Source organism: Nicotiana tabacum, chromosome 2 (assembly GCF_000715075.1).
Source record: "Nicotiana tabacum cultivar K326 chromosome 2, ASM71507v2, whole genome shotgun sequence".
Taxonomy (NCBI): Eukaryota; Viridiplantae; Streptophyta; class Magnoliopsida; order Solanales; family Solanaceae; genus Nicotiana; species Nicotiana tabacum.
In genome coordinates this window covers 21,078,275-21,097,649 of record NC_134081.1, presented here as the reverse complement: position 1 = coordinate 21,097,649, position 19,375 = coordinate 21,078,275, and the positions used below count along the sequence as shown (strand labels likewise).

General features: G+C 36.2%; 1 protein-coding gene across 1 annotated transcript; it reads left to right on the top strand.

The window, feature by feature from the left end:
• Positions 1-11,556: 11,556 nt before the first annotated feature.
• LOC107762402 (BEL1-like homeodomain protein 9) lies at positions 11,557-19,008 on the top strand. Its single transcript, XM_016580759.2, has 5 exons — positions 11,557-12,773; positions 15,957-16,333; positions 16,583-16,643; positions 16,939-17,551; positions 18,812-19,008. Exons 1-4 carry the CDS (start codon positions 12,168-12,170, stop codon positions 17,434-17,436), a joined length of 1,542 nt encoding a protein of 513 aa, XP_016436245.1. The 5' UTR covers positions 11,557-12,167; the 3' UTR covers positions 17,437-17,551; positions 18,812-19,008.
• Positions 19,009-19,375: the final 367 nt, after the last annotated feature.

Sequence of the window (19,375 nt, the reverse complement as noted above, 5' to 3'; positions counted from 1 at the left end):
ATCGTTCTTCTTTTTGAGTAGAGAGAAAAATTTGTGACTCCGATCTGACGACCTCGAAATTAATCGGCCTAAGGCTACAATCCGTCTCGTTAGCCTCTGTACGGCTTTCACGCTGTCCACGATGGAGATGTCTTCGATGGCCTTGATTTTATCGGGGTTAATCTCGATCCCCTGATTTGACACCATGAAGCCGGGGAATTTGCCCGAACCGACCCTGAAAGCACATTTCTCGGGGTTGAGCTTCATGTTGTAATTCCTTAAAATCTCGAATATTTCCTGCAAATGGGTCAAATGGTCCTATGTGCACAGGGACTTAACTAGCATGTCGTCGATATAAACTTCCATTGATTTACCTATTTGTTCCTCGAACATTTTATTTACTAGGCGTTGGTAAGTAGCTCCTGCATTTTTTAGCCCGAAGGGCATCACATTATAACAATATGTTCCGTACTTGGTGACAAATGAAGTCTTTTCCTAGTCTTCTAGGTTTATTTAGATTTGATTATACCCGGAATAGGCATCGAGAAAAGTAAGGATCTCGTGGCCAGCCGTGGCATCGATCAGGCGATCGATGTTGGGCAGCGGAAAGGAATCTTTGGGGCATGCTTTGTTCAAATCCTTATAATCTACACATATTCTAAGTTTGTTCCCTTTTTAGGCACTACAACTACATTGGCTAACCATTCAGGATATTTCACCTCCCGAATGGATCCTATTTTGAGAAGTTTGGTTACCTCGTCCTTTATGAATGTGAACCTAGGGTCCAAGCTTAGCCGATACGTTGTTATATTCGGTGGGATCCCTGTTATATCTAAATGGAATCAGGCAAAGCAATCTATGTTATCGATAATAAATATAATAAGTTTTTTCCTAAGTTCGGGGGTCAGCCCCGTTCCCAAGTGTACCTTCCGTTCGGGCCAGTGCTCGATTAGTGTGACTTGCTCCAATTCCTCAATCGTTGATTTGGTGGCGTCGGAATCATCAGGAACCAGAAGGATCGAGGGACCCTTTAATCATCATCTTCATCAATCATTTGATTATCTATTCGGGTTAAAGCCGATGTGTGTGATTGCTATTTGGTATCTCATTCTCCTTTAGAGCCCAATCCCTTTACTGGCAAAGGCGAGGATATTGGATTTGCTTCCTCGACGGCAAACATTTCTCTTGTGGCCGGTTGTTCTCCGTACACTGTTTTGACTCCTCTCGATATTGGGATTTTAAGGACCTGGTGTAGGGTCGAGGGCACAGCTCTCATGTTGTAGATCCATGGCGTTCCAAAAAGGGCGTTGTACCTCATATCGCCTTCGATTACATGGAACTTCATTTCCTGGATGGTCCCGGCCACGTTTATTGGTAGAACTATCTCGCCTTTGGTGGTTTCACATGCCATATTGAATTCGTTTAGAACTAGGGTTGCAGGTACGACCTGGTCCTGTAGACCGAGCTGCTCTACGACCTTCAATCTAATGATGTTGGCTGAGCTACCTAGATCAATTAACACACGCTTAACTCTAGTTTTATTCATAAGTACAGATATTACCAGTACATCGTTATGAGGTTGTATGACTTCTTCTGCATCTTCATCATTGAAAAACAAAGTTCCTATGGGCGTATAATCCTGAGTTCAAGACCGTTTTTCTCTCACAGTCGATGTCTTAGTACATTTAAGCACCGGTCCCTGAAGGGTATCGGTGCCACCGATGATCATGTGAATGACGTGATGTGGTTCTTCTTGTTTGTTTTGCTTTCCGAAATCCCTGCTTTTAAAATGGTTCATCGCCTTATTGCTTAAAAATTCTCGAAGGTGAACTTTGTTGAATAACCGAGATACCTCTCTCTTAGTTGCCTGCAATCTTCCGTTCTGTGGCCATGGGTGCCATGATATTTGCACATTTGATTGGGATTTCTCTTAGCAGGATCGGTCTGCATGGATCGAGGCCATTTAGTATCTTTGATGCGTCCGATAGCCGACACGATGTCGAATGCATCGATGCTGAAGTTATACTCCGATAACCGAGGCGCTTTCTTAGATCCGGTAGGCCTATTGATCATGCCCAACTATGCCTTGTAAAAAGGACTAAGCGGTCGCTACAAATATAACCCGGTTCAAGTCCGGAGTCAAATCCCACAGGGAACTAACCTATTTACTACAACTTTAAATAATGCTAATGATAAGCTCAGACAACTTCCGGATGGAAGAGTTTTGTGAATAATCAATGGAATTTATTTAGCTAAGGAAAAATGACAATACAATTAGCAATAATCAAGACTAAAATTGAATTCAAGGGTAAAAGGATCTAGGGCTATAGAGTGCTCCAATTGCCGGATTAATTCTTAACTCTTTAGCTATAATCTCGCCGTAATACTCTATGAGGATTATGAGTTTCGGGCTACCGTAATTACCTCTCGATCAATTACGATAATTTACTAGAAGCATTCTCTCGAACTACTCTAGTTAACAATTTATGCAACTCCGAATTATCCCACCAAAGCTTCGTTATTTCTAACCCCACTTTTAAATTCAAGTAATTAAACTCTTAACACCCAAAAGTGGTGTTGTTCAACAACAATCTAACCAAGTGTTCTTTCTCAAGCAACACAAGGTAACTAGACACAATTAATCGAGGGCCCTTCCAATTAACCATAATACAATACGTAGTTGAACAATCATAGAACAAACACGGCTCAATTCTAACAAAATAGAGTCAAGACTTCATCCAACAATTGGTTCCATCAACCCTAGATAATAGATTTAGCTACTCATAGTACTGAAAAATAAATCACTAAAATAATTCATAATCAACAAATAGAAGTATGAAGAAGAAGATGAAAACTCTTAGGAAATTATTCGTCTTCTCTCCCTTGTTCTTGCCTCTAAAATCTTCTAAAACCAGTTATTTCCCACTTCTAGGCGAGTTTAGGTTTCATATAGCTTTAGGTTAGTCTCCTAAGAAATTACATAATTAACCCTGCATGTTTGGCTTTCGTCCGCCCGTCCGCGGCCGCGGATTCGACTACGGATCCGGCCGTGGATTTCCATTGCCTTACCGCCTTGAGTTCGCGGACCAATTCGTGGCACACTTCGCGGCCGCTCACCTGGAGGGGTTGTCTCACTTGCTTTTCTCTCTCCTTTTCGACCGGGCTAACCTCAATTGGCCTTTCACACTCCATGTTGACTCCAAAATACTCGTTAGCTCCCTTCTAGCTCGGAGTAGCTCCCGCAAAGCATCAAATTTTTAATTAGAACATTTTGTTATCTTTTAGCATTTAAATATCAATAAAGTACAGCTAAATTAGAGTGTAAGTAGTGTCTAAATTGCATAAATATAGCCTACTATCAACACCCTACACTTAAACTATTGCTCGTCCCCGAGCAATCAAACCACAGTCTAAGAGGCCTAACTTCACTGAGCGACTTCCCTACTCGTCACACCAAGAATATTTTACATAAATTGAGGATATTAGTGCAATATCTACACCTCAAGAGTTGACTCCCTCTAGCCATGTAGTGTTCCTAACCGACTTACTTACTCTAATTCATAGGTCCAGACTTGCCTCTCCTTCATGAATCAAGTGCCTGCTCACAACAAAAGAGACTCATTTCACAATCAATAAAATTCACACACACTGAGGAACTTTAAAAGGAACAGAATTCACTCACCCTCTGAAATGACATTCTTGTGCCACAGAAAACGTACCATAGGCTTGCCCGTAGTGTACGACTCTACTAATTGAGCTCACTCAGTCTAGGATCAAGTAGGACTTTATTTGGATATAATGTAGGCTACAGGTTGGGTAGGATATATTTGGATATGATAGTGACTACGCCTCCCTAAGCACTTTAATACATTTATTTTACAATCAAGTCTGCACCTAAGTTAAACCAATATTTTCATCTTTAACACCACATATACCACCTCACACTTCTTCTTTGAGCACAATCACCTTAAAAGCCACCAAAGAATTATTACCAATCAACATGATACACTATTAACAATGTTCTTCTTTTCTTTTCTTTTTTTCACAAGTGGATTTTCCAACAAGATATACCTTTCTCCTTATTTCCCTAGTTCCACTCAAAAGCTCCACCAACTACCCCACACTTTATCCTTTGTAAATTCATAGTATTTTAAGTGCTTACGAGAGGTAAAGGGTTCAAAAAGATTGTCAATTCAAACAAGGGATAGGGCTTGTATTATGGTTGCCAAGGAAACAGGATTACAAGCTCAACGGGGTTAACTATGGTACATAGAAAATAGGTGGGTGGAGTATGTATATATATGGTTCAACAAAGAAATGCCTATATCACTTCCCAGACTAAACAAGACTACCATTTCATTTTGCAGACACACGGGGCAAGTTCTAGGCGTTAAATATCGTGCACAAAATATAACAAGCCCCCCACACACATGGCACATGACTCATTCCAGATTAGATCATCAAACACTCAGATAAAGGTACTTAAGCCAAATTAAGAACATACATTTTAAGGCCTTCTTACAAGAGTCAGCAAATGAGCCTAAGCGTCACACTAAAGTAACCGCTATATTCAAGGCATTACGAAATTACGGGATCCTATTCTAATTCTGCCCATAGCCCATAAGTTCCTAACTAAAAATAAAAAGCTAACTACACCCGGTTCAAACAAAACCCTTGGAAAAGAACAGTGGTTTGAAGAAAAACCAAGGGGGAATTGATATACTACTACAAAAGAAAATTGACTTTAGTCCCTCAAGAAACCTAACGAATGATATTTGATTTATACAAATAAACTACTAAACTATCTACATACAACATACAACAAAGTATCCCCCACCCCACACTTAAAAAGATGGCATGTCCCCATGTCATACAAAGTAAAGTAATGTAAGGTAAAGAAACTTCCCTGGTGGATCAGTCTTGATCGGAGACAGTGCTAGGGTCGAGATGACATGCTCTCCCCAGCGCATGCAGCCAACCCATGATTTTCTTTTCTGACTTTGCATTTTGGGTGGCCAAAGCATCAACTCTGGTCCCCAATTCCGTGATGGAAGTGTGCAGTCCTGCCATGTCTTATTGTAGGGCTGTCATTCGCATGCTCCGTCTGCCCTAGGATGGTCCTTCTGCCACTGCAGCCTGTTTCTGTGGGAGTGAGGTTGTTGGTAGGACAACTATTACCGGTGCTGCTGATTATAGCCATGCTGCCTTTGATAAGGCACAACTTGATCTTGTGGTCGTGCGCCTCCAGAATTGGGGTTGTGTTGTGGAAGGTTGGTTTTGTACAGCTGGTTTGGTGCTGGTCCCCATTGTTTCCCACCTTGCCTTTGACCTTCAAAATTATTGACATAATTCAAGTCTTCTCTGAAACCCTGATTGTCATTCTCTCCACTCCACGAGCACACATATGACTGGTTTATGCAAGGAGTGCACAATCCTCCATTCGTTGTATCAACAATGTGCACTTCCTTTATACCCATCTCATCAATTTTCTTTGTCAGTATGCTCATCTGAGTCATGAGAGTGGCTATGTTCTCTGCATGGGAATTGTTTGGGTCAAGAGCAATAAAATGCACTATTGGTGTAAGTGGCCATCCAGCCTGAATTTTGAGCCATCTTGTTAAGAAGAATCTTGCACTGTGTGAATGTCTTGCTAAGAAATGCACCCCCAGCTGAAGAATCTACATTGGCCTTCAAACTATCTGCTAAACCCATGTAGAACCTCTGTCCCAGTATCTGATCTGGAATGCCATGGTGTGCACACTTCACTAGCATACCCTTGAACCTCTCCCAGGTTTCTTGCAAGGTCTCAGTTGGTTTCTGCCTGAACTGCAATGTCTCATCAATCTGCCTTGTAGTCTTGTTGGGAGGATAAAACTTGTTTAAGAACTGTTTGACTAATTCTTCCCAAGTGGCAATGGAGTTTATTGGGAGCGAATTCAGCCAAGTTTGAGCCTCTCCAGTCATAGAGAATGGAAACAGTAATAGCTTGATGACTTCGGGAGTCACATTCGGCTATCTTTGGGTCACACATATTGATAGAAAATTCTTCAGATGTTATTGTGGGTCTTCAATGTATGACCCGGAGAACAGTCCCTTATTTTGCAACAGATGCAGCATGTTGTTGGTGATCTGGAATGTCTCCGCTTGTATCTGAGGTACATCAATGGCGGTGGTTAAGTTATCAGCAGTTGGTTGTGCCCAATCATAAAGAGCAGCTTCTGGCACAAGAGGTGCCACCACTCCATAGTTTGGGTCAACCCGATTATTCCGATTGTTTTCGTTGACATCGTCCATGTTGTCCATTTCAATTTTGAGTGTGTGTTTTTGTTTTAACTGTTTGTTCTTCTTGTTGGATCGATTTAATGCCCTGAATGATTTCTCGGGGTCTGAGAGTCCTTTAAAAATTTCACCAGTCCTCGAAGAGATTCTAGGCATACACCTGAGTCACAGGAGAATTCAAACATGAGAATTTCAATGGAAAAATTTAAACACCGTAAGAAATTGATCTAAACTAAGAATCCCAGCAATTCTTCTAAGTTGCAATAAATAACACCATTAGTTCCCCGCAACGGCGCCAAAATTTGATCACGCCCAACTATGCCTTGTAAAAAGGACAAGCGGTCGCTGTAAATATAACCCGGTTCAAGTCCAGAGTCGAATCCCACAGGGAACTAACCTATTTACTACAACTTTAAATAATGTTGATGATAAGATCAGACAACTTCCGGATGCAATAGTTTTATGAATAATCAGTGAAATTTATTTAGCTAAGGAAAAATGACAATACAATTAGCAATAATCAAGAATAAAATTGAATTAAAGGGTAAACGGATCTAGGGCTATTGATTTCTCCAATTGCCGGATTAATTCTTAACTCTTTAGCTATAATCTCGCCGTAATACTCTATGAGGATTATGAGTTTTAGGGTACCGTAATTACCTCTCGATCAATTACAATAATTTACTAGAAGCATTCTCTCGAACTACTCTAGTTAACAATTTATGCAACTCAGAATTATCCCACCAAAGCTTCGTTATTTCTAACCCCACTTTTAAATTCAAGTAATTAATCTCTTAACTTACCCAAAAGTGGTGTTGTTCAACAACAATCTAACCAAGTGTTCTTTCTCAAGCAACATAAGGTAACTAGACACGATTAATTGAGGGCCCTTCCAATTAACCACAATACAATACGTAGTTGAACAATCATAGAACAAACACGGCTCAATTATAACAAAATAAAGTCAAGATTTCATCCAACAATTGGTTCCATCAACCCTAGTTAATAGATTTAGCTACTCATACTAATGGAAAACAAATCACTAAAATAATTCATAATCAACAAATAGAAGTATGAAGAAGATGAAAACTCTTAGGAAATTATCCGTCTTCTCTCCCTCGTTCTTGCCTATAAAATCTTCTAAAACCAGTTATCTCCCACTTCTGGGCGAGTTTAGATTTCATATAGCTTTAGGTTAGTCGCCTAGAAAATTACATAATTAACCCTGCGTGTTTGGCTTTCGTCTATCCGTCTGCGGCCGCAGATTTCCACTGCCTCACTGCCTTGAGTTTGCGGACCAATTCGCGGCCGCGCACCTGGAGGGGCCGTCTCGATTGCTTTTCTCACTCCTTTTCGACCGGGCTAACCTTCGATTAGGCTTTCACACTCCATGTTGACTCCAAAATACTCGTTAGCTCCCTCCTAGCTCTGAGTAGCTCCAGCAAAGCATCAAATTCTTAATTAGAGCATTTTGTTATCTTTTAGCATTCAAATATCAATAAAGTACGGCTAAATTAGAGTGTAAGTAGTGTCTAAATTGCATAAATATAGCCTACTATCACCTGTCGAACCCATCTTTGTTCATCAGCCCCCGGGATCTTTGACCTCGATTACTTCTTTTGTTATTTTGCCCGGGGTTACATCTCGATTCACCGATTATGTGATTTTCATTATGCGGTCGGTATCGGTCCACGATCGGACCTTGTCCTCGATTAATATCCCTTCGAGCAGCGGGTTCGACCCCAACTGATCATCTTCGACCCTAATTTTTTTGATTGGTACCGATTGTGCATGTATGCCCACGTTATGGCTGGGTATTCGATCAGGTTATGCTTCAACTGTCATGAGGCCGTCGAACTTCGCTCATTCAAGCCTTAAGTGAAAGCCTGAACAGCCCAATCGTCTGTGACTGGTGGCAGATGCATTTGTTCCATTTGGAAACGAGATATGAGCTCCCTCAGCATCTCATTATCCTTTTGTCTTACCTTGAAAAGATGTAATTTCCTTGTTGCATCTTTTATGGCACCGGTGTGTGCTTTTACAAAAGAATCTGCTAACATGGCAAACGAGTCAATGAAATTTGGTGGTAGGTTGTGTTACCAAATTATTGCTCCCTTCGAGAGGGTCTCTCCGAATTCTTTTAACAGCACAGATTCGATTTTATCGTCTTCTAAATCATTTCCCTTAATGGCACAGGTGTAAGAAGTGACGTGCTAGTTGGGGTCGGTCGTTCCATTATATTTGGGAATTTCGGGCATACGAAATTTTTTGGGGATTGGTTTTGGGGCTGCGCTCGAGGGGAAAGGTTTTTGCACGAATTTTTTGGAATCCAACCATTTTATAATTGGTGGAGCTCCTGGGATCTGATCGATCTTGGAGTTATATGTTTCTACTTTTTTATCGTTCGCTTCGACTCGCTTTGTGAGCTCCTCGAGTAATTTAGCAATTTTTGGAGTAGTCCCCGATTCTTGCTCGGTTGACCTTACTATGGCTGGCTCTATTCTGTGGGCGATTTTTCGAGGCAGATTGGGCTTTGGCCTGCTCGGTACCTGGTTTTGGCTCTACAACTAAGCTATTGCTGCCTGTTAAGCTTGCAACATTTCGAAAATCATACGCAAGCTGACGCCGTTTACCTCGACGTTATGGGTATCTCAAGCTGCAGACCGAGTGCCACCATGAATGCTATTCTCGGGTTCAGAATGTAGGTTCGCCTTAATGGCCACATCCGAATTGATATCTACCGGCAATTCGATCCGAGCTCCGACGGCATTGACAAGTGGTCTTTCGGTACTGGGCATCAAGTTATTGTTCTCATCTTGAAGACCGACTTCGTTGTCGATAGGTGAGGCCATTTGATTGGTAGTTAGTCGTTGCTAATCCAAAATCCAAGATACTTTCAGAAACAAGCGCAAAACGGTGTGTTTTTGTAGATTCGTATCAAATAACCATTGTTATCCTTATCCCCACGGTAGGCGCCAAACTGTTTACCCGAAAAATAGATATAGTTGAATTTATATGTAATTCTAAGGATAAGTGATATAGCTTGATACAAATTGTAAGAATAAATAGAAATATCAAATATGGATTACAAAGAATGCAAAATAAGCAAGATTGGAAAGAAGATGATGGTTTAGACTAAGCAAAATGAGTCAATTAATAAAGCCTCAGAGAATAGTTCTTGAATATAGGAGAATATGGGGCCTGAATTACAATGTAAGAAAAAGACCTCTCCTTACAGAAATAATAACTATCCCCTTTATAGTAGAGGAATCTTATTTTAGATATAATTAAAAATATATAGTGGGAAACCCATGATAAATCAGCTTTTCCATAATTCCTGCTAGGATTCTCTCCTTTAGTGGGATTGCAACGGCTCTTGTCTATGAACTCGATATTGACTCGAGTTTTCGGTCTTTACTCGAGTCTCTCAATCTTGACTAGAGCTCGATTCTGACTCGGATCCTTGCATCGATTCGGCGTCAGTGTTGGTCGATCTATGAATCATAAGCTCGATAACTTTACTTTGCATCATAGTTCGATTTGGATTCGAGCTTGATAATGATATCGAGCTCGACATTGATCGGTCTCTCGGGCTCAAAGCTTGTTTGTACCATCTTCGGAACCCATCTCGAAGTCTTACTCCGATCCATTACGTTTTGACCTCGATCAATCATACGAAGACTGAAATCTATTTTGATAATTAAATGTGCATATCTTTTTTCTTATCTTAAGAGTCTGTTTGGACATAAGAATTTTTTCACTTTTTTTCGAATATTTTTTTTACCTTTTTTCGAAATCAGTGTTTGGCCATAAAATTCTCAATTTTCACTTGAAGATGAATTTTGGATTTTTTTGAAAAATTTAAAAAATTTCAAAAAGCTATTTTTCTAAATTTTTACTCAAATCACTCACAAAAATTCAAAAACAACCCAAAATTTTATATTCATGTCCAAACACAACTCTAATTTTCAAATACAATTTTCACTTGAAAACAATTTCACTTTTTTCGGAAGTTTACAATTCTTATGTCCAAACGCCCACTAAGTAAGTACAATGTTTATAACCAAAGAAAAATATAGAGATTTAAGAAAGAGCCTTGCTTATTCATTTGGCACACACTTTTTTTTTTTTTGTAAGCGGTGTCATATTTAAGTAAATAATAATAAATAAATAAGTATTATTTAATATCATATTCATCCATGTTGTAAGCCTTGGCCCAATGGTTTAGTTGAATATTATTACAAAGAGAAGTATATGTCCAATATTTCTTTGCCTCGAAGTTTTAACAAAAAAATACTCGCTCAAAGATGTTCAAAAACTAGAACGTATAGGTCAAGCCTCGAACCTACAACCTTTATAAGCCGAAATATGAGCTTGACCAGTGGATCAAAAAATAATATTTGCCAAGAAGCGGTGTCATTATTATATATTGCTTCATATTTGTAGAATATTAGTATAAACATTAAATATTTTTCCGGCAAAATGGTATCGGATGACACCTCTTTCACCTAGGGGTGTCAATGGTTAGGTTCGGTTGGTTATTTTATAAAATTTGTATCATACTAATTTTTCGGTTATTCTATTATATATAACCAAAATTAGATTTTTTGAAGCCGTCTCAATCATATCAGTTTCTGTTCGGTATTGGTACGGTTCGGTTAATTTTCTGTATTTTTATAAATATCATGTAAAAGTCGCTAGTAAAAGTAGAATGCAATAATATGCATATTTTTATAGGATTTAGCAAAACTCTTTAGGCATTTTTACATTTTAAAGAGTGATGAATTAAGAAAATATGAAAGATGGTTAGAGTATAGATCCATCAACTATTCTATAACAACGTAAAAGAAACTAAGCAAATTAATATAAAAATATATAAATTATACGAGTGGAAAGATATTAATCAAGTTGGGACTGAGACTCAAGAATAAAATCTATATTCAAAAGGATAAATCTAAATCATACTTGTTGGCTAAATCTAAATATATATTTAATTACTTGTTGGCTTGTAACTATTTTCATAATTCCAAAATTCAAGGAAAAATTTAATACTTTATTATTTTTAAACTTAATATATTAGTATATTTTTCACATGTAAATTTATTCGGTACGGTTCGATATTTTTTCGGTTTATTTATTTTCATAAAATAAAAATCATACACTAATTATCGCCACAGTTATAGATTTATATAAAAACCTACAATTTTATTAAAAAAAACCTAAAATTCGATTCGATACGGTATAGTTCGATCGATTTAATCGATTTTTAAATATACATTAATACCCTACTTTCACCCATGTGCATTCACCCCTGTTAAGCACTGCTCCTCTCTCCGTGGTCTGAACAAAGGTGGATAAACATTCTTGTTTCTTATTTATCTCCATTCCGAATTTTTCACACAAAATATGTCTTATTAAAATTACAATAAATATTACTCCAGCTTTTATTTCAAAAATTATAATATATCCAATGATAAAATTTTAAAGATTAGAACATAAATTTTAAATTCTGATTTGTGCCTAAATAATGCATTTCACAACCTCTATACTACCAAAACATCCCCATTCTATATATGAGTGAGTGTAACAGTGATTTCCCTCGTTTAAGGTGATTGTCTTTTCTATTTCTCTCTCTGCCAATATTTTGCAGCCTCAACTCAGACTGAAAGATATCAGTATACTGTCATAATCCACAATACTACTACTAGTACTACTATTAATAATAACAATAGCCTTTCACTTCATCCAATCACACCCACAACATCTCTTCATTCAGTACTGTTCCTGATTTTCACTCCTTTCTTTTCTCTTCTTTTCATCTATTCTTCTCCATCCTTTCATCTCCTTCTTTCCTCAGTCTTTACAGAAAAACAGTAAAATAAAAATAAATATAGAGTCTTGTTGTAGTGATGGCTGAAGGATTTGAACCATACCATGTCCCACAACAAAGTAGAAGAGATAAACTTCGAGTTTTAGTTGATGATAATCTTCAACTCCAAAATTATCCTTCTTGTTTAGTTCCTCTTTACGATCCATCAATTATATCTTCAGATTTGCCAAGTTTTCAAGAAATTAATGGCACCCCATTTTTTTACACCCCTCAAAACCTAAGATTTCTTGATCAATCTATCCGTACTAGTGGTGAAGATATGGTGCATAATAATAATAATAATAATAATAATACAAATGGTCAAGGTTTATCTTTGTCTTTGTCATCTCTTCATCACAATACTACTAATCATGACTTTCTGTCAAAGAGTAGTTGTGTTCCACTTGGACCTTTTACGGGCTACTCTTTAATTCTAAAGAGATCAAGATTTTTGAAACCTGCACAATTGTTGTTAGAAGAATTATCATGTGATGTGGGTAGAGAGATTTATGCTGAAAAATTAGCAGCTGATGATTTTAATTTAATGGATCCTTCACATGAGAATATTGTTGTTGATCGACAAGATTGTAGTAATGGAGATGAGCATGGGAAGAAGAAATCCAGGTTAATTTTGATGCTTCATGAGGTACCTTTATTATATTTAGTCGTAAGGCTTTTTTTGGTACTAATAATTATTGGAGTAAATGATTTTGTTAATTTGAATTAGGAGTTTAATGTTCACTTTTTCTTGCTTATTTGATTTTTCTTCTTCTTAAAAAGTACGTAGTCAAATTATATTGATGTAGTAGGGTGGAGAATTACTAGCTTGTTTCTGTAATGTAGAACGTTTTCTATGTTTGGCCATGACTTTACCACTTGCAAATACTCAAGTCTTTTTTGGAAAGTTAACATTTAGCTATACAGATAATGAACATTGATTAAGTATTTATAAACTCTTGTTGGTGAAATATTGATAAACGAGGAGCATTTCTAGTGAAATAATTTTTTTTTTTTCATTTACTGAGTGATATTCATTTTCAATCAACAACTTTCAACTACTAAATTCTCTTTCTCAAATTCCACTTTAAATAATTTTTTGTTTGTTTTCAAATATAACCAACATTGTCCGCCTACTTAAATTCATCCCAAGGACCGCTTTGCCCTTTTTTATCTTATGATTCTATATAGCTGTTGTCCGTGAGAATTTCATACTTGTCTTTCACTAGAATATATTTGCAATTAAATGGAGAGAGGCTTTTTAAAGTGATGAATTATCGTTCTATGTCCGTACAAGCATGCACTATTAGATTTAGGGTATTTATTTAGATGCTTTTAGCAATGATATTATTTACTAAGTAATATTTTAATGTAATTTATAGTATATGGCTTTGTCTATTTGTGCAACCTAGCTAGATGCCTGTCATATAGGCGTACAGGTTCTTATAGATCACTAAGTTATCTTTTCTGAATAGGTGCTTGAGGGAATATATGCACTATAATTGGTGCCTTAAGTAAAGTGCCCCACTATATTAGATAATTAAGAATAAGACATAATTAATCGCGAGATTAAATTTGAGATGAATTTATACTACATTTATTTGGGATAAAATTGCGGTAATAGTGTTATTTTTATCCCTATGAAAGGGTAAGATAACAATTTCGGATTAATTAATCATAAGATAACTTGTTTCCCAACCAAATCCTTTAAAGAATTATAATAGGTGACAATGTTAACTAAACTTTGGCTTATTGTTATTGTGTAGAAATCAATTCAAAGGATTCCATCTAAAAGGGTTTATTCTAGGAGGAAAAGTTTTTTTAGAGAAAATTAATGCTACCTTAAACTTAGTAAAGATGGATTCGCGATGGTTTCTCAAGTGCCCCTATTTCCTTATTTTTCTCATATTCTCATTCTTTTAATTGTTTATTAATTAATCTTATTTTCTTCCCTATGTAAGATATATTCAGCCTTTTTTTTTTTTTCCTACCGTACCGTTCTTTTGTTCTGAACACCATTTGGTTGCTTTGATCCTAGCAGCTATACAGTTTTCGTTTCAGAAAAATGTTTTGTGAAGGTGCAATTAGATTATATTGTATTCAATGCGTTCAAAATATAATGAGCATACAGAATATATGTTACTACTAGTTTTGTGCACCTAATAATGATCTTAATTGTTAAGTGATAGAGGTATATATCTACATAATCTTAAATTAATGTTAATTGTAATGAGAGTCTTTTGAAGAAGTCCGGCTGTGAGAATATTCAACTTTACATCAAATTGGACCTGGTTGGATGCAAATTACATATATCTTCTGTATTAGGAAAAGAAAATACTAGTAAAGCAAGAGTACAAATTATTTGTTTAGTGGCTCATGTCACGTTTCGCCCTAGGCGGAGCCGTGATTTTTGGATCACTGCGTCAAGTGTTAATGACTGAGTTCTACAATTAATTTTTATATATATTTCGTAAATTCAAAATACTAAATACTCTATTGGAGCAAAAGTTTCTGGGTTCGGCCAAAATCGCAGATCGGCTTGTGCTTTTGCTTGCGTTTAGGTGCAATAAATTTATTTTTAGTTTGAGAATTAATGCATGTAACAATAGAGAAAATTCAATAAAGCATAAAATTAATTTTCACTTTAAGACGAAACACTTGGGTAGGTCAGACCTTGTCATAGTGTAAACGATAAACGAGTGATATACATTATACAGTGTCCCGTGGGCCAGCAATACTGAGTTTAAAAAAAGAACTTCTCCAAAGTAAAAAAAAGATTTGAATCAATTTGTAAAAAAACTTCTCCAAAGTAAAAAAAAAAAGATTTGAACCAATTTGTAAAAGCTGCTGTTAATCTTTTCAAAATGGATTATATTGTCACTCATGCCAATATAACTAGATATTATGATATCTTCAGGATATGAAAAGCATCATATGTTGCATGAGAATTTTTTTTGTATTTCTTGAACTTATCAGATATACAATCACTGATAGGCGTTGCTCTTTTTAGTAAGGATTTAACTTAAATACACTGAAAGTGTAAGGAATTATTATACCGTAGAGGGTTGTATAGTTCATACTAGTTATACGGAAATTATAATGCAGAAATTATTCATGTATGATTAATATTGAAGTATTGTTATGCAGTCATAAATAATGAGGAAATTGTTATACATGAATTACTTACTTTAAAATGATATTTTTTTCTTTAAATAGTTTAATCCCATCATCGCTACTATATACATTATTATTCCACATTCTATCACGCATAAAATAATACGTAGATTCATGTATAACTTAAGCGGCTATTTTTTTCTTTTGCGGCTAACTAAACATTTGGTATTATTTTATACTAGGATTAATTATTCCAAACCATTAATCAGATGACCGCTTAATCTACTTTAACCTCTCCTACTTGTTTGCCACTGAGGTATAGTTATTATTGTAGTATATTTTGACTTATTGTAGCAGGTAACAAGGAGCGGATTTAGCGGGGCGGAAGAGGGTACCCCTTCGCCAAAAAATTATACTGTATATATAAATCAAAATATGATTTTTACCTCTATATATTATGTTTTGAATTCCCTTGACACCGTTTAAAAGCATAGTTTAGTGGTCAAGGGTCTTCAAGACCTTGTAGAGAACCTGTCTTATTTTTCAAGTTATTACTAATTTCATATTTTATTGGCTGTAGTTATCTCTACATATAACCGTGTAGGTGTATAAAAGTTAAACTCTTTTGGATAAGCTTTTATGGGAAGCTTACTACTAAATAAATGAAACAAAATATTTGTAATGTTTCTCAATAACTCTCTTTTGATGCTATTGACAGGTATACCAAAGGTATAAGCAGTACCATCAGCAGCTACAAATGGTTGTGACATCTTTTGAATCTGTTGCTGGACTTGGGAATGCAGCACCGTTTGCAAACTTAGCTTTAAAAACCATGTCCAAACACTTCAACTGCCTTAAAAATGCCATCACTGACCAACTGCAATTTACAAACGAATCTCGTCATGGTCAAAGAAATTGTGAAAGAGACCCTATCCCTAGAGTTGGCAAAGGACTCTATTGCCAAAGACCAGATCAAATCCACAATAATGCTGGATTTGCTGATAGGACTCAACCTATTTGGCGACCACAACGAGGACTTCCTGAGCGTGCAGTGACCGTTCTTAGAGCTTGGTTGTTTGACCATTTTCTTCACCCGTAAGTAATGTTAATATGAATTCAGAGTATTTAACTTGATATACACTCACAGTCCAATGATTTCTTAAATTTCACTTATTACAGACGGTTAGGTGATTTGATAGTATAAGTTTTTAGCCCTTGTTAATGTAGAGAGGTTAAACTCTTGCTTTAGAAATTCAGTGGAGATTCATACATCTTAGCAGAAGCAATCACATTGAGATCCATTTCTTATTAAGTTTTGACTCCTTAAGATTGTTGTTGTTGCAGTTACCCTACGGACACTGACAAAGTAATGTTAGCCAAACAGACTGGGCTCTCAAGGAATCAGGTTCGCATATCTTACTTCGTTCTGTGATTGTGAAGGAATTAACCCTGGAAAGGGAATGCGGAAAGTTTTAATTTGCAAAAGGGGTAGGTAGGAGTGTGAGCGGATTATAAAATATATGGACATATTTCATATATTTAGTGTTGCTTCTAACATATTCACTTTGAATTCTTGTATACACGTAAAAAATATTTACACCATTAGTGCAGTCTAACTTATTGATTATAGCATGTTAGTTACCGTTTTTATCAGGTAGTTAATTGCTGTGCTATAGCTAATACAAGTTGTCATGAATCAGGTTTCTAATTGGTTCATCAATGCAAGAGTAAGACTCTGGAAACCTATGGTGGAGGAGATACACATGCTTGAAACTAAGGAAGCTCATAATAAAGCTTCTCAAAGGGAGGGACATAACAGCAACAACAACAACAACTCCATTGAACATTTTCCTACGAGTAATTCACATGCAGCATGTGAAACTCCATCTACTTCTGCACCAAGATTACAAGACACTCCACCAAAACGAACTCGAAATGATTTTCCAATGGGAAACGCAGATTCAATAAGTTTATCTTATGGCAATTTGTCAACTGGAACGAGTGGCGTGTCCTTAACCTTGGGCCTTCATCAGAATACTGGGATTGGTTTATCGGAGCCCTTTCCGATTAATGCAGCTCGACGTTTTGGTATTGATGCAAATAGTGACAGGTTTATTGTTGGTGGATTTGAAGAACAAAATGGACAATTCGGAAGAAATTTTGTTGGTGGGCAGTTTTTGCATGATTTTGCTGGTTGAAGAAGATTTTGGACTTCTTCATTTCATAAGTCTTCAATCTATCAATTAACCAAAAAGGCTTCAGTTTGATATACTCTTCAGAATCGCATGACCATCTAGGGCTGGTCCTTTGGAGGTATATTTCAACCTTAGACCCATTGAGTAGAATAACAAGTTCTGATGCCTATTGTTTATAATTGTGATTAAATATTTGTTTATACTTCAGTCTTTTCATCTGTTTCAGGATAAGTTAACCTGCTCATGCATTGACATTCAAGACTTGTTCATGGTTTTTCTTGAAATCAGGGGAAGAAAATGAAATTATATTATAAAAAAAATGGAAAAGAAGAAGACACTTACATTTAATCTTTTCTTTGTTTTCAGTAGAGAGTGATTAAGGAGAAGAAATTATGCTTGTTTAACTTTTATACATCGATAATATATTAATAAATTTACACTATCAGGTCATTTATAGGTAACTATCCATAGCAAGTTAGATTAGGAATCTGGAAAAATAAGACATATTACTTATATAAAAACTCTTCACATAGTTAAATTGTTCTTCTTGGTTTTTTTTTCTCCTTTAGATATAATGTTATGATGTACTGTTTTTGTTATCTTTCTTGGTTGCATGGAGGGTGCTTTATGCATGGCCTGTCTTTCTTGTTTTTTTTTTCCATTAGTGTATACAAGTTATAAAAGGAAGATTTGGAGCAACAATAAAATTATCTCCGTATAACCTGTAAATCACGAGTTCGAGCGGTGAAATTAGTCATTGATGCATCATGATAAGTTTTCTATATCACAGTGCGGTCTTTACCTAGAACCTAAATGAACGGGAGATGTTTTATGTATTGAGAGCCTTTTCTTGTCATTAGGGTATACAATTTACGATCATTTTCCTTCACATATAATGTTACATTGTTCTTTTTATCTTTCTTCTTGGTTAAATGGAGGAGGCTGCTTTATGCATGGCCGGCCTTTAATTTGTTCGTTTAGATGCAAGTCTTCTTTTTTTTTTTGGCTGCTTTCTAAGGAGCAATCATTTCAGGCTAGTTTCTATATGTTTTTTTAACTAAGTTCTGTACATGTCTTCTTCCTAGAGCAATTAGGGAATCTTTTAATATGTGGTGCAGTAGTTTAAACCTTTTTTCCTAGCGGTGGGCCTTTTCTCATTATATAATTCAAAATTCTATTATTCTGAAAGTAGATGCAGGCAGTTCTTTTGTTTTTGATATTTATCTGGAAAGACTTTTTTGGCATAGTTAGCCATTATTATATTATTTTATGGCTGAGAATTGACATGCTTTGTAATGATTTATTTCTGTACAAGGTGCACTATAATAATTTTCGTTTCTTGTTCTGCTTTCTCTTTTTCCTTTTTTTCTTTATTCAGGGCAGAAAAATGTAAATAGTATCTTAGAGCGTTACAACGGCCAGAATTTTGAAGATAAACTTGGAAATGTTCTGTTCTGCTCGGTGTATGGTATTCATTTGGTAAGGTAAATATTGGATATGATGTAATTTACAATGAAATAATTAAAATATGATCACATTTTTGTGGTGTAAAGCAGTGTTTTGATGCTTTTCGAATTCGGTGTATCAATTCCAGTTTAACTTGCAGTATGCTCTTCATGATTTTTGGCTTTTGATGAAATTGTCATGTATTTAGATCTCTCCATCTTAAGATTTTTTTGTTTGTTTTTGTTGTGATCACATCATTAAAAAGTTTGAATTTTTTCGCTGAATCAAAATATTGTTTTGCTTTTGGTATCTCTTTGCTCCTGAGGAAAATTCATAACAAATTTTCATAGTTTCAATTTTGCTTATTTTTGTATACGGAGCCAAATATGGTGCAGGGGATACCCATATGTCAATGTGTATCACGTTTATCAACTTAAATGAAGAAACCATGAATAATTGAGATTTCATTAAATGTATTATGCAGTGTTTTAAAAGG

What these genes read in the sequence shown, in the direction of transcription:
- LOC107762402 (XM_016580759.2), top strand. Translation starts at nt 12,168, where the DNA reads ATGGCTGAAGGATTTGAACCATACCATGTCCCACAACAAAGTAGAAGA. An exon ending in TAATTTTGATGCTTCATGAG is followed by an intron (nt 12,774 to 15,956) that starts GTACCTTTATTA and finishes TGCTATTGACAG; the next exon opens with GTATACCAAAGGTATAAGCA. An exon ending in TTTGACCATTTTCTTCACCC is followed by an intron (nt 16,334 to 16,582) that starts GTAAGTAATGTT and finishes TTGTTGTTGCAG; the next exon opens with TTACCCTACGGACACTGACA.